The sequence below is a fragment of the Martes martes genome (genome assembly GCF_963455335.1).
Source record: "Martes martes genome assembly, chromosome: 15".
Lineage (NCBI taxonomy): Eukaryota > Metazoa > Chordata > Mammalia > Carnivora > Mustelidae > Martes > Martes martes.
In genome coordinates, this window is record NC_137903.1 from 67,131,959 (window position 1) to 67,147,022 (window position 15,064).

The window sequence follows — 15,064 nt, forward strand, 5'->3', positions numbered from 1 at the left end:
AGTTAAGTGGCCCGTGATTCCCTGGGTCTTATGTTTTACGTTAAAATGAAATAGCATTTGTTGCTGCCTACTCATCAGTACTGCCCTCTATATTTTCACACTGTTAAAGATGTGAAAATACATGTTTCTCTCTTCTTTTTATTCTTAAAAAGGATCTTAGTGTTGTCACAAGAAAATAGGAATCTAGCATCTCCTTTAGTTATGGTACTTTTTTTCCTTAGAGTCTAAAATTATTGTGAATGTAGTCACTGAGTAATTTCCTATTCCATCATAAAAATGATGCTGTTTGCTTTAACACATTTACCCACAGAGGAAGTATAATTTATAAAGCTGTCTTACCACTACATATTTCTAAATGACTTTTTACTTTTTTGTTGTTTTTTCATCAACTTGCTGAATCTTATTCTTAGCATTTAATATATGAATGTATTTCTGGAATATGAAGCTTACAGTGTTTGTTTCTGTCTCAGGATTATTGTAAAACCATAGTTTTTGGGGCGCCTGGGTGGCTCAGTGGGTTAAGTCTCTGCCTTCGGCTCAGGTCATGATCTCAGGGTCCTGGGATCGAGCCCCACATCGGGCTCCCTGCTCAGCAGGGAGCCTGCTTCCCCCTCTCTCTCTTCCTGCCTCTCTGCCTACTTGTGATCTCTCTCTGTCAAATAAATAAATTAAATCTTTTAAAAAATAGTTTTCATTTACCTGTGTGTTTCTGTGATATCTCTTATAAGGTGTAGCTCGGTAAGTTATGATTTTTCTATTTTAGAAATTTCTTTTTCTCACTTTCTTCATTATTGATACCTGTTTTCTCCCAGACAGTCACAATTTCACTTTTGACTCATTCACTAAAAAGCCCAATATTATGTTTTCATTTGACTTTAAGAAATAAAGATTATTTCAGTAACAATGTATATAAGAAGATACTGAGTTATTTTACCTTTTTTAAGATTTTATTTATTTATTTGACATGCAGAGAGAGAGCACAAGTAGGCAGAGAGGCAGGCAGAGAAAGAGAGAGAGAGGAGGAAGCAGGCTCCCCACTGAGCAGAGAGCCCGACACAGGGCTCGAACCAAGGACCCTGGGATCATGACCTGAGCCAAAGGCAGAGGCTTTAACCCGCTGAGCCACCCAGGCACCCCTCTTTTACCTTTATTCACAATATCTATAAGCCAGTTTTTTACTGGGTTGCAAAAATCAGAAGGTTGATAAATTACCTGTGCTCACAATAAATTTGCTTTGATTTCCTTCTTGCCCCAGTACATACCCCGTTTTACTCATAGTCATATTTATCATCATTACTGAGAGCACCTCAAAAAGGTGTATTGTATAGCTGTGGTCTAAGAGGCTTCATATCATTTAGTAACCAAAAAGTTTATAATGCTCTACAGCTTACAAAGGGCTCTGGTGTATATCGTCTCTGTCTTCTGTTTGTTCTCTGGTAGTTTAAATGTTCCATGAAATTCTTTTGGTTCCTTGTCGCTATCAAGGTTAGAGTAGGAGCTTTGGAAGAACACTCTTAGATTTAGCTGGACTTTGTAATCAGGAATATATAATTCCTTTTTATTACTTCTATAAAAGAATTAATTTTGGATGCAGAATGCTAAGAAACAAATAGGTAATTCCAAAGAAGTCGAGGTGTTTGAGTTGAGGATTTTATCTAAGATGTAATTTCACTTTTATTCCTCATTCTAGTAAAGAAAGATTGCCCATACAGCAGAGCTGCTTAAATTTGGTCAAGACATTATAAAGGACACAGTAGAAGCTATAATTTACTGAATGAATTGCTGTGCTCTCAGATTATTAAAAATTAATTTCAGAAGTATAAATTTACTCTTTCTTACTTACATTATGTCAGGTTTATTATATTATCCTAGTTGTACTCTAGGTTTATAAAATGGCTGGCTGAATCTTTAAACTTAGACATTTTTAGTTTGATCTCTATTTGATGAGCTTCTAGTTTGTAGTTCTCTGTATTTCCTTTATCCTTTTGCTACTCATTTTTCCCTTTGAAGACAATGGGAGCTCTGAATCAAAATGAAGATGTTGAGAAATTGACAAGTTTCGTTTAATTTCTTCTTAATCTGATTTACTTCATTAGGTCATGTTTCCTATGTAAACTTTTAAAATACAATTCTTGTGTCTTTATTTGGTTGTACTTATTTTCTGGGTATCAGAATCTTCTATACTACTAGCATGCTGAATATCTTTGTATTCACTTTCAAAGTGTGATAAATATTTTATCTTGGCACGTTACTTAGTTGTGTTCCTCTGAAATTCACAGAGTCCTTAAAACTTGACCTTTAATTATTTGGTTTTAATTTAACAGAAGAACTTACTGATTTTTGTGGTCTTAACCTTGTTAATTTTAGCCGCACTCCTGTAAGAAGTCTTCAATCCATGTAAAACATTATTGGAACTGCTTAACTCTCAATCTGTTGTGTCTTGGCATGTCCCATAATTTCATTTTTTGTAACCTTTTTTGTTTAGCTGGTCTTTTGATTTATTAACTTTTTGAGGACATGGAAACTGGACTAAATATTAGATACTTTTAAGCTACCTCTTAAATATTTAAAATTTACTAAAGTAATAAGAGAAATACTAAAGATACTCATTAGCAATTCAACAATTATATAATAATACAAATCTTTAGTATACGATATGAAACAAAAAGGTGGTACAGGGTCGTACGGAAATACAAACCACCTCACTTAGTCACTTGCCAACACTATTACTTAATTTTATCATTCACTTGATTTCTAATAACTTTGCTCCTCAAATAGATTTTGTCATTAATTGCTACCAGTCTTTCAAGACTCAAATCATTTATGCTTCTGCCTCCCTCCTCCCCAAGTAAGATTTTCTAACCCCTACAGAGCACAGTAGTCTCTTTACACCTTCCTCTGCCTGCAGCGCTCATTCATTACTTGCATCCATTCCTGCTATATGTCATTTATTAAATAAATGTATTATTTAATTGCATCTTAAGTGTTTGCCTTATGTTTCACTTAATCTAAAATTCTTGAAAACAGAAATTATGTATTGGGACTTTTTGTAGTTCCCCTAGAACCTAACAGAGTATTTTATGCAAATGGTAGATGTAAATGACCATCTGGTGACTAAATAATTTGCTTACTGTGCCAACTTTATAAACAATGTTGTATGACCTAGCCCACATTTATCTATAGGTCACTTAACAGCCCAGAATACTTTCAGAAAAGGAAACTTCGAGAGGCCTGCCAGCTTTCCAAGTAATTATTACAAAAGCCACATACTGAAATACGTTTCTTTTATGCCTCGGTCAGCCCAGAAACCATCACTTAGAGCTTTTGGCCTCAAATTCTTTTCTTCTTCTTAACTGATTCATAATTCTATCAATAATAGGTTATCCGGTTTCTTAGATTAGAGTAGATAAGAAAGTAGTATCATTCTAAAATAAGCAGGAAGCAGTAATAAATACTTAGATAAAGAAAAAGGAGTACTTTATAAACAAAGAAAAAGAACTTCTCAAAAGCATAGTGGTGTAGAACAAATTAGCATAGGTAGTCCAATAAATCTAATAACTCAGGGCATGACCAAAAAGTAATTAAAACTTAGAATGAAGATTAAATCATCAAGGAGTAATATATTATGTTCATTATACTTTTTAAAAACACAGAGAATTTAAAATATACTTACAAACATTTCTAACCCAAGTTTGCGTGTGTGTTTTAAGGTTGGCACTGAAAGTGTCAAGCAGTGCTTACTTAGAAATTAACTCACTTGAAATACCTAATTTCTTAATTATGTCTGGGTGTGAAATTACTCACGTCATGCTGTTTACTGTCTCGTTGTCTTTGTTCATCCTGGTTTCTTAGCGGGGACCATCCTTACTATCACATACTACTTCACCTCACCCCTTATCTTTTCTCTGTTTTTATACAAGACTGTAAGGCCCTTGGAGGCAGAGATTGTCTTATTTATCTCTGTGCTAGTGTAATGCTACCACATAGTAGGTGCTCGATAAGCCTTCAGTTGTTTTGCTGCGCTGTTGTGAAGGCTTAAGTATGTATTGTCTTATCTTGGTCCCAGAGAGAGTAGCATATCATGCTAACATTTCTCTTTCCAGATTAAATATACAGATTATTTTCTGTTGTGTTGCTTCTTAGCATATTTCCTTTTTATTCCCTACCAATATGTTTCACTAGTTACCAATTTTTCTTCTTTCTAGATGGATTAATTGCCTCTGAAGGAGCCATAAGTCCAGACTTCTTCAATGATTATCACCTTCAAAATGGAGATGTAGTTGGGCAGCATTCATTTCCTGGCAGGTAAATAGTCTTCCAAGAAAAATCTAATATGTGGTGTTTCCCTTGTTTTTGAAAAATTAGAATTCTCTTCACTCCCCCATTTCTCTGTTTTCATTAAAGAGGAAAAAAATCCTCAACATTTTCAAGAACATGCTTGTTTGATATTAAATTAACTTATGGAGTCACAGTTTTTATATTTAAAAAATGAAGATTGCAGATCTGAAAAAAAAATGCTTCATCACTTTGGAAAATACAGGCTGTCCATTGAAATAGACAGTTCTTTTAACCAAATTAATGAACTCACATTGTTTCCTAAGTGCTTTCCAAAGCCAGTAAAATATAGGAACACAATACATGTATTTTAATAATTACTCAGACATCACTGTTTTTAAAAGTTGATACTTTGATTCAATTGAAGACTATTCTTCCCTGCATGGGATTCAAATAAAATATTTAAAGGAAAAAAAAATATGGCATGCCAGCCTCATTCTACAATTATAATGACGTTTCTCCCAGCAGATATTCCACTCCATTACTGGTGTCATAGATTTTTAAAATTTTATCAGAAAGTGTGCACAATATTTTCCTCTTCATATCATTCTTAGAGTGTAATATTTTCGATGTAGTCTGTTGAAATTTCACATTACGCTGGTTTGGTGAATGGGTGGAGACTAGTAGCCCTTCAGACTCTTTTTTTCTTTAAAAAAATTGTGACCAATACGTTATAATTCTTAATGATCACTTATAATAAGCTATTTTAATCCAATAATTATTGTAAACAATATTGATCATCTGTCACTTGTAGTCTATTTTATGAATATTCTTCATTTATTGTCACCTGCACAGCAGTGTTTTAAAGCAAGTATTATTGCAGCCATTTTACAAATGAAGAAATCAAGTCTCTAACAATTTAAATTTAAATAACCAACTCACATGAATAGGGTGGGAGAGAAGAAAGTTTGAACTCTGGTCTGTATGTCCCCAAAGCTTAGGTTCTTTCTAATATAAAATGATGCCTAATTTGGAAGGAAATATAGCATACAGTAGTGACTTTTAAGTGTTTCTGTCTTTTTTTTTAATCACAACTCACATTAAGAAACATGTTTCATATTGCAACCTAGTGCAAGCACAAAGATATGCTATATATTTGTTTACATACATACATATCCATACATATAAGTAAAACAAAAAATTTGTTAAATGGTAATTATTCTTATTACCTGTAATGCACAAATACATATTGTTTTATCCTATTCTGTTTCATTTTTGAAATACAGATTGCAGCCTATTGGTTTCAGAGTTCATTGATGGTTGTGACCCAGAGTTTAAAAGCATGTTGAAAACGTAGGAGTAGTACATGAAATGCAGTATAACCTCATATATAGTTCCGTATTCTTTAGTGGACTCAGGATTCTTTAGTGGACTTTAAATAAATAATAACACTTCGGAAATAGTTTCATTGGTGTACTGGATTGTCATGGTAAGAAACTCCTTGCCTCAGGACATAAAAGTTAAACATGGTTAAATATCAGAAAGCATATGGGTTTTGATTGCTTCTGATGTTTCTGTCTATATTAGCTATAATTATTTAAATAGAGGCTCTGTTTAATCATTGTAACTACTATACTCCATCATGTGACAATTCACTGTAAAAATGTTTTCTGAAACATAATTGGAAAAGGAAGAAATGATTTGGGTGTATAATCCTAATTATTTATATTGAAATTTTTGCTGATAGCATTACAAGATCAATTATTGTGCCATTTATGTTTCACTGTGAACAAAAACATTATTTTGTTATCTCCTGCAGATCTTGCCAATCTAAAGAAAGCAGACTAATACTAATCATGCATTACTAATTTCAGAAAGACTTGCCTTCATTTTTTAATATAATTACATGATTAAGAACCTGAACACTTTCATTAAAATTGAATATTCAAAGCAGTGAATTTATGAGCTCAATTCAGCAAAAACTCTCATTTCTGGTTTTCAAAAATGGTCATTTTATAAAACAGTAAAAGTGTTTTAAGAAATATAGGTACCCAATAAAATGTAAATTATACATTGTGTCCAAAGGTTTCAGGATTTTATTCCCCAGTTCTGTTAATAACTTTTTTTAAAAAAAGACTTTGGGAAAGCCTCTTACCTTGTACTTTCAGTTGCTTCGAAAGGAAAAAAGTATTTCAGTAGCTTCTTTTACATCATAAAAGATACATCACAGTAATGTTGGCTTAAAGGATTAGCCACAAAACATACTGTAGACTATTTTTTCAAATCAAAGGAGTGAAATACTTATTTATTATAATCATTTTGATTTGAGAATTGCTTGACCTGTAAAAAAAAAAAAAACTTCCCCTGAGAAAGTTTTGTCTTTCATCTCTTGTCTTTTGTAATTTTTCAGGCCTTAAATCACATAACTGTATCATTTTCTCTTTTTATTTCCAGAAGAAATAATTTACAACGAATTTCCTCAGTTTTTTGTAGGTAATAGATCAAATAACAAGGGACTGTAAATTGTATCAGCAGAGATACAGAGAAAGTATACAGTATAGCCAAATACTCATGGTTGCTCTTTGCTACATTTTGTTTTATTGACCTACTCTGGAATCATTTACTCTTTCTTTTATTCAGTCATTTTTGGTTAATTAGGATTCTCTTTTAATAGGATTTCTGTGCTCCTCTTTGATAGTAACAAACCATGGATCTTAACTCTGGCTTACTTTTTAATTCTGCAAAAATTTAAGTATTTTAAATTGCTACATAATTATTCACATATTTGGCATGATCATTTTGCTGCATACTGTCCCAGATGTGAAATTTTAAACTAATGGCTACCTTTTAGCTTCTGATATCCAATAGGTAAATTTAAAGCCAATTAGACCAAATAACATTGCCTTAAAATACTACTATTGAAACTTTTTACTTTAACAAAATAGGAATATTTTAAACAAAATAGAAATATTTTTTGAGAAATGTGAACAGAGGGTATTGGACTCTTGTTCTTCATCTCCTTTGGAAAGATGAGAATATGCAGACTTCATGGGCAGCATGAAAAATTGGAGTTCACTATGAAATTTCTAAGTATAATGTCTTGATTGAATTCTGAATATTGAAAACACTGTTCTTTAAATACTTGTAAAAAGTAGAAATGTTACCTGTTTTGAGGGTTTTTTTCCTTTAAATCAGGGAAGTTGTCCAGATAACTTAAAAATTTTTCCCTGTTCTTTATCATATGTCTTTGATAAATAAGTACTGTCAAGTTAAAGAATGTTTTAAAAATTAATGTATAAATGTGAATTTTTATCTTTAAATAAAGATATTTATTTATTGTTTTTAATGATTTGAGAATGTGAAATGATAGGACAGTGCCAAGTGGCATGCTCTCCAGCCAATACTCATGGCTTCTCTGTCCTTGTAGTTTTTTAACATATTAGTTCCAGTGGATTCACGTAAAGTAGATGATCCCACGTTCCTGAAAAGTAAAAAATAAATTTCTAATTTGTATGATAAGAGGGCTTTTTTTAATTGGTCAAAGAAAAATTCTTCACTTTATTCCTAAAATGACAAAGTTTAGTAATAGGACAAATCTGTTAAAATGGGGACACTAAGCCAAATTCAGAGAATTGTTTAAACCGCTTAAATTGGTATTTTTTTCTTAAAAATCTAAGTCAGGGGATCCTTCTTAATCTGAATGCCTACACTTTTGCAATAAACCAAGGCAGTTTAATTGGAAACAGTGAAAATCGTTAAACTCATCTATCCTATTCTGCAGGAGAGACTGGATGTTTGATAAAATAGATACTGGCAGTTGGACAGCAAATCCTGGGTTTTAGACATGTGTCACTATCAGTTTGAACCTCTTGGCGCCAGAATTTCCCGACATTTAGAGGTGATGCAAAATACATTAGAGCTCCAAGGCATTAGCTATAGAGTTGCCAATCCCAGAGGGTTAGATGTAAATCTCCTCCCCACCAACCCCCCCCCCCGAAAAAATCTGAATTGGTGTTAGAAAGTAAAGTGGAACTTGCTATTAAAGCTAATTAAAAATAATAGGAGTAGGACTCGCTTTTTTTCCTCTTATATACAATATATCCGCACCATATTTTTGGACCGTTTTTTTATTGTAACTCTTACTTTTCAAGACTAACAAGAACCTCATGTTGAGTATTTTTAAACTGCTTCCAGCTTTTACAAATCAGTTTTTGTTGCAGTAAAAATGGTCCATTTTTCTTTTATAGGAATCCAATTTTCATAAACTGGGAAAAAAATTGCAAAGACTGCTTAGGTTTCCTTGGGGCTTTCAAAAATATTTTTCAGAGGGCCTGGAGTTCTTCTTTGTGGTTGGCACAGTGATGTCATTTACTGACCATTTCACTGGAGTCAAAGATGAAATAGATGTTTGCATTATCTGAGCCATCTGATTCTTACACTTTCATTTTCTGTGTGTTTTAGATAGCTTTCCTCTTTCTTTCCCTTTCTGAGAATACTTTGACATTAACTATTCTGTCCATTGTATACATTATATATTATATATACACACTTTTTCGTCCATTCTTTCTAATTTATTTTTTCAAACATTTAAATCACAGTCAAAATGGTAGTAACACTTTTTAAAATCATCTTGAGTAGAACTAACAAATTAATATATAAAGAAAATCTTTTATCCAAATTTTTAAATGTGTAATTTTTCCTGAGACAAGGATTCTACATGTCAAAATTAGACTTATTTCTTTAGCTTTCAGGCCACTTTAGTTATATTCAGCTATTTAGTCAGTTTTTTCATTTGAAAAAAGTAACCTCAAAATTACATACTCTGTCTAGATGCCATTGTGTAATGTTTACAGAACTACATATTATTCTTAGAACTGTGTATTATGAGACTATTTCAAAGCAGTTATTCAAAGGAGAAATCAAATTATTGTCTTTCTTACAACCCTTAATTTGGCAAGTCAAGAAGTTCTTTTATATTGAGAGGAATGTACATATGCCTATAAAATCTCCTCTTTGATAAGTTCTATATCAATTTTAATTGATAACCCATACTCTTCTATTCTAATAAAGTTTTAGTGACCTTCATTACTGAGTAAGTAGTATAGAAATTATATGGAAGGATCAAAAGAAAATGAAAAGAACTTCCTAGAAATAGTTCCTTTGATAGACATTGAGACCAGCCATTTGTTCAGCAGCATTTTAGGAACTAATGAATTGGTATGAATTGGTATGGTATTACTTACGAAATCTTTTACAGATAATCATTCACTAAAATACTGCTATATTTAGTGTGCTATTAAACTTTTATCAAAAATTATTATAGGGGCGCCTGGGTGGCTCAGTGGGTTAATCCTCTGCCTTCAGCTCAGGTCATGATCTCAGAGTCCTGGGATCGAGCCCCGCATCGGGCTCTCTGCTCAGCAGGGAGCCTGCTTCCCCCACCTCTCTGCCTGCCTCTCTGCCTATTCACCATCTCTTTCTCTCTGTATCAAATAAATAAATAAGATCTTTTAAAAAAATTATTATAGTTTTTTATTTATTTATTTTCCTATTGATTTTTCCAAGAGGAGAAAATTCATGAGAAGCCTTTAAAAAAAACTCCCAACTTTAGTGATTTTTTTCAGACATGATGGTTGCAAAATAAAGCAGCCAGATTCCATTTTCACCTATCAAGTGCCAAAATTTCTTTAATACTAATACCCACCCTAGGAGCAAAGAAGTACTCTGATACACCTCTGTGGGAATTTAAATGGATAAAATCTTCGTGGAATGTATTTGGTAATAGAAAACAAGATCCTTACCTTGCTCACTTCCTATAGCTCTGTAATTTCATTTCTAATGACTTATCCTTATGAAGTTATTAGACATAACACTAGATAAGTAAACTATTAAAAAATAAGTGGTCATGTGTCAAAGTGTATGTCACTGAGTGTAGTAAATGTAGTGTACCCTTATCTAATTGTGGAGTAAATGTTATTTTTAGCACCTGCTTTTATGCCACATGATTTTATTCAGATTATATTATACCAGTGTTCTGATTTAAGAACATAAATATGAAGGCCAAAATAGGTAAAAATAAATATATTTAACAATAGGTAGTCACTTTGCATTAAACTCTCCACTTTTTAAAAAACTGATCACAGGGATCTTTTCATTTGATTTTTCCTTTTTGAAAATTCTTTTAAAAAATGTTATTCACCCATAATGTTTTGATAGCACAAAGTGAATATAGCACTGCCACATCTCTGATTTCTAATAATGAAAGTCGGCAGTATGTTTGGAGTATTTGGTCATTCCATTTATATTCATTTGCATGTATTAAAACATTATGACAAGAGATTCATTGATTTAATCTTAATATGTAAACATATTTTCATTTTAAGATAAGCCTATTACTAAAGAATGTATGATATTAAAAGACAAAAACTTACTGGATGCTTTGTATATGCAAGGCACAATTGTATATCTTATTGACTCTCTGTTCTTGGCATACACATTTGCATAGGTCCCTAATATTTATTCTTGGCTGTATCTAGTTTGGGTTATTTGCAAGAGTTACTTCTTAGTTTAAATGCAATTTTGTGAAGTCATGATTAAAACACTTAGAGTAGAACTTCTGTATAGAAGCTGATGGAGTTGGGTAACCAACAATATTCTATTTACTTTGAAAAGTTGCTCTGTTTCAGGATATATGATTAGGTCTAAAAATACCTAGATCTGTGCAAATTTTTATTATAATTGTATTGTTATCCAAATAGCATTGTTCTTAATATATGTAAACATGTATTTCAAGCCTAGTAATTAGTGCTATAATTATAATATAATAATATTAATTCTAAATTCTTCCTCCCTTCACCAATATTAACAAATCAGAAATACATGGTGAGGGGTGCCTGGGTGGCTCAGTGGGTTAAAGCCTCTGCCTTCCACTCAGGTCATGATCCCAGAGTCCTGGGATGGAGCCCCACATCATCGGGGCTCTCTGCTCAGCGGGAAGCCTGCTTCCCCCTCCCCCTCTCTGCCTGCCTCTCTGCCTACTTGTGATCTCTGTCTGTCAAATAAATAAATAAAATCTTAAAAAAATATATATGGTGAAATTTTTTAAAATCAATAAAACCACTTATAAGAAATAATACCATGTGACGGGTAAAATTTTATCTAAGGTAATGAAATTTTACTTTTAAACTTGTGGTATGGTAAAAACAGGAGACTAACACAGTTCTGAGGAGAAAATTAAACCAATGCAAGTAAGTGATTTTTACACTGTGAGACTTGTCATAGGAGGAACCTTCTAAAAGTTTCAAGGAATAAGATATTTAAGGTTTTTTGTTTTTGTTTTTGTTTTGCTTTTTTTGGTCTAAGTCAAAGTATACAAAGACTAATAACTTGCATTTGGTTAGCATTTACATCCTCGTGTACTTCATTTAATCGTCAATAGTGTGTGAGGGAAAGAGTAGTATCATCCCTACTTTAACAAATGTAGAAAGGAAGACTTAGAGATTTTTAAGGAACTAGTCCAAAACCAGATAGCTAGTAAGGAAGCCTTTACTGTTACACCGTTATGACCTCCAAAAGGCAAGCAGATTTATTAGTCTGACAGTGAACTGTGCTTTAGCGTATCTTAGAGTAAATGCTACTAAAATGCAGAGTAAGATATGTAGTCTTTGTTATGCAGCATGACGTTGTTTACCTACTTTAATTCATTTGACATTGTTTATTACAAATTGGTGCTTCAGATTGCTTGGAGGCAAGTTGTTAAAAATGTATTAACACATTAACTGATTAATTCACTACTGTTAAATTGTCTTAGGTACTTAGTTCATTAGGTTCTCCACAGAATAATCTAGTCCTATAAAAAAGGAGAATGAAATGAGTAAAATAATCTCAGTCTATGAAGGTTAATATCTCATGCAAATCATTTATTTAGCCAATTAACCAATGTAAATGTTTAGGTACATGATGCTGTTGTTTTATGCCTATACACAAATCCTCAGATATTAGTATTACTTGTCTTATTTATTCAGACATTTTATAGAGACAGCTTCTTTCTAGCCTTTAACAAAGGCAAGGAAATTTGGTTCTGCTACTTGGACACTAATGATTTGCATTTCCCAAGGAGAATTGAATTAGGTTTTATTAGTAAATTGGGCCCATAACTTTTAAGGCCAGATTTTATTAGATTATCACACATCAGCATTAGCAAATTGTAAATGTTACTGTAATACAAGCCAAAATTCGAGGCTTAGAATCCTGGAAACTTGGGAAGATGTTTTATCCTAGAGAAATTATACTCCTGACTTGGAAAAATATTTTAAGTGATTTACTTTCCTTTGGAAATTTAGAAGCAAGAGAAGTTGGCAACAAAACTACCCTCGTTAAGTTTCTGGTAATTTTCAGTCTGGTGCAGGGCAGAGTTTTAGGGGCATACATGTTAGCTGTATATAAAGTACAAAGATGCTCCCAAAGACACCCGAATTTATTGTCACTTTATTAGGACTTTTATTTAGATGAAATTCAGCATAACTGAGTCTATAAATTAAAAAAAAAGTAATCTGACTATGACTACATCCTATAAAAATGTTAACACATCAATTATGGTGTAGCTTTGTACTAGAAGAAATGACATGGGAGTTAATGCAGTCATGACTGGGAAGTTAATTATATCACCACCTTTTAAGAGTGATTATCTAGTGTTAAAGTTTATACATTTTTTATATGTATTAATCACATTTTTGTTGACTCTAGAGTTATATAAAAATTAGTTGTAAATTTAAGTGGAAAGAAAGTAGAAAGTCCATCAGCACATAGAACTGCTTTTGTGACATGCTCTTAGTTTAAAAAAAAAAAAGTTTCTTTTTTAAAGGAATGGGATGTAATTACCATTATAAAGGCTTGCTTAATGACATTCTAATCAAAATAACAAAATTATAAGCAATTTGATAAACACCACCACCCTCTCCAAAAAAAATGAGAGGAAAACGCGGTATGTTATCTCTTATTTCCTGTAAATCTGGATTCAGTGATAGTGAGCTTACTCCTAAACTCAGAGATATTTTCTAATCTAAAGTTGACTTGTTGTAGCTCATCTGTGATTTGATTGATTTAACAATGTGATTTAAGTATTCGTGAACAATTGTTACAAATTCCTTATATTAGAAATGTTAAACCAAATATTTTTTTCTTATTTGTTGTAAAGAACATGCAGTCTAGACCCTGTAGGTTTTTAAATATAATACTAATTAATTCCCATATTTCCCATATTGCCCGTAGTCCTTCCAGATGTGCTATTACAAATAGCTTACCCTTCATATATGAGCCATATGGGTTCTGTAAACTGATTTGCACTTATTTTGAATAGGAATTGTATAGACTGCAGATGAATTATTAAAGTATATGTATAATTGCCAAATAAGTCTAAGAGCAAAATATTAAACTGTAGTAAATGAGAAAAGAATGTGCAAATGAAGACCTGCCTGCTTTAATAAGTTTAGTGGTTACCGTCTCAGTTTCAACCAAAAGAGTTCCTTTTTTTAATTTTTTTTTTGTTATTGTGTTAAAAAAAAAATCTATAAAACTGCTTACAGAAGTATCTAAGACAAAAACAAGGAAATATAATGTTCTAAACTCAGTCGGTCCAAACCACTTGAGCTGCTATGACAGCTCATAAAACGGAGAGTAGTTTTTAACTGGGCTCTGTTTTACATTGCCAGAGTGAATTTTCCTTGCAGGAAGTAGCCAGAGGGTTTATTTAGTTTCCAGTGCATGGCTTTGATCTTTCTGTACTGTCACATCTCGGGTTACATAGCCCTTTTCACTGCAGTAAATCTGCAACAGTTAATGAGAATAAAATTTCCTCCTCCTCACTGATGGCATGCTGTTAAATGCCAAACCACAGCCAACTGCATATTTGCAAAATTTTAGCTACAATGTATGAAAACAGTGCAATCAATTTAATCTTGTTGTCTTTGTAATTCATTTTATTGGGCTTTCTTCCTTTTTAAGTGACCTACTTTATCAAGTAAGGGGTTGCAAAGCCAAACCTGGGAGAAAGATTTAGAAAGTTAATAAACGTGCGTGTGTTGAGGAGGAGGAGTGAAGAGGCGGGTGCACGTGCACGTACACCACCATTGAGGTTCAGATAGGGTCCCCTTCAATGCTTTGGAAAGACCAAGCCTTCCTTTCTCTTCTTATAAAATAAGCTGATTTGTTACTACTTTGATTATGTTGTATGTTCCATTTCAACATAAATTTGTACCTAATGTGTTTGTTTAGTAAGTCAAAACATTATTTTTCACTTTTGATTGTAGAGAAGACTCTTTAGTATTTAATGGAATTTATTGTTAGAGCTGTTCTTAAAGTAAAAACATTTTTATAAGAATCCACTGAACTATCTTAATCAAATGGGTCATACTTAGTAGTATTATAAATATCTGTTGAATAAACCAATGGAAATTCAAAATCACAATAAGCAAGCTGAATTTAATACATTATTAAATATATATATCTGCGTACTGAAGTACATTAAAATCTTATTTTTTTTTACTTTCTCTTTTGGCTACAGTGGAATCTCAGTTGAGGCATTATTTGACTCAGTTACTATATGTTATTAACTTTATTTCACTCACACCTTTAATCTTTTCTTCTGTCTTGTTTTGTAGTTGGCAACAGAAATTTAACTTCCCTTTCAAGAAATTCACACTTAGAGGCCATTTTAAATTATAACCATTGACAAATATGCTCTCTTAATATTACATGATTATATAGATCATATTTAAATATATAAATATGA

General features: G+C 32.3%; 1 protein-coding gene across 3 annotated transcripts in view; it reads left to right on the forward strand.

The window, feature by feature from the left end:
- KIFAP3 (kinesin associated protein 3) overlaps positions 1–15,064 on the forward strand; it is a 178,687-nt gene that overhangs the window by 144,727 nt on the left and 18,896 nt on the right. For all 3 annotated transcript variants that reach the window (XM_080823969.1, XM_080823971.1, XM_080823970.1), the window contains exon 19: positions 4,206–4,305. In XM_080823969.1, the coding sequence (XP_080680095.1) occupies positions 4,206–4,305 (100 nt within the window). The remainder of the gene's footprint in view (positions 1–4,205; positions 4,306–15,064) is intronic.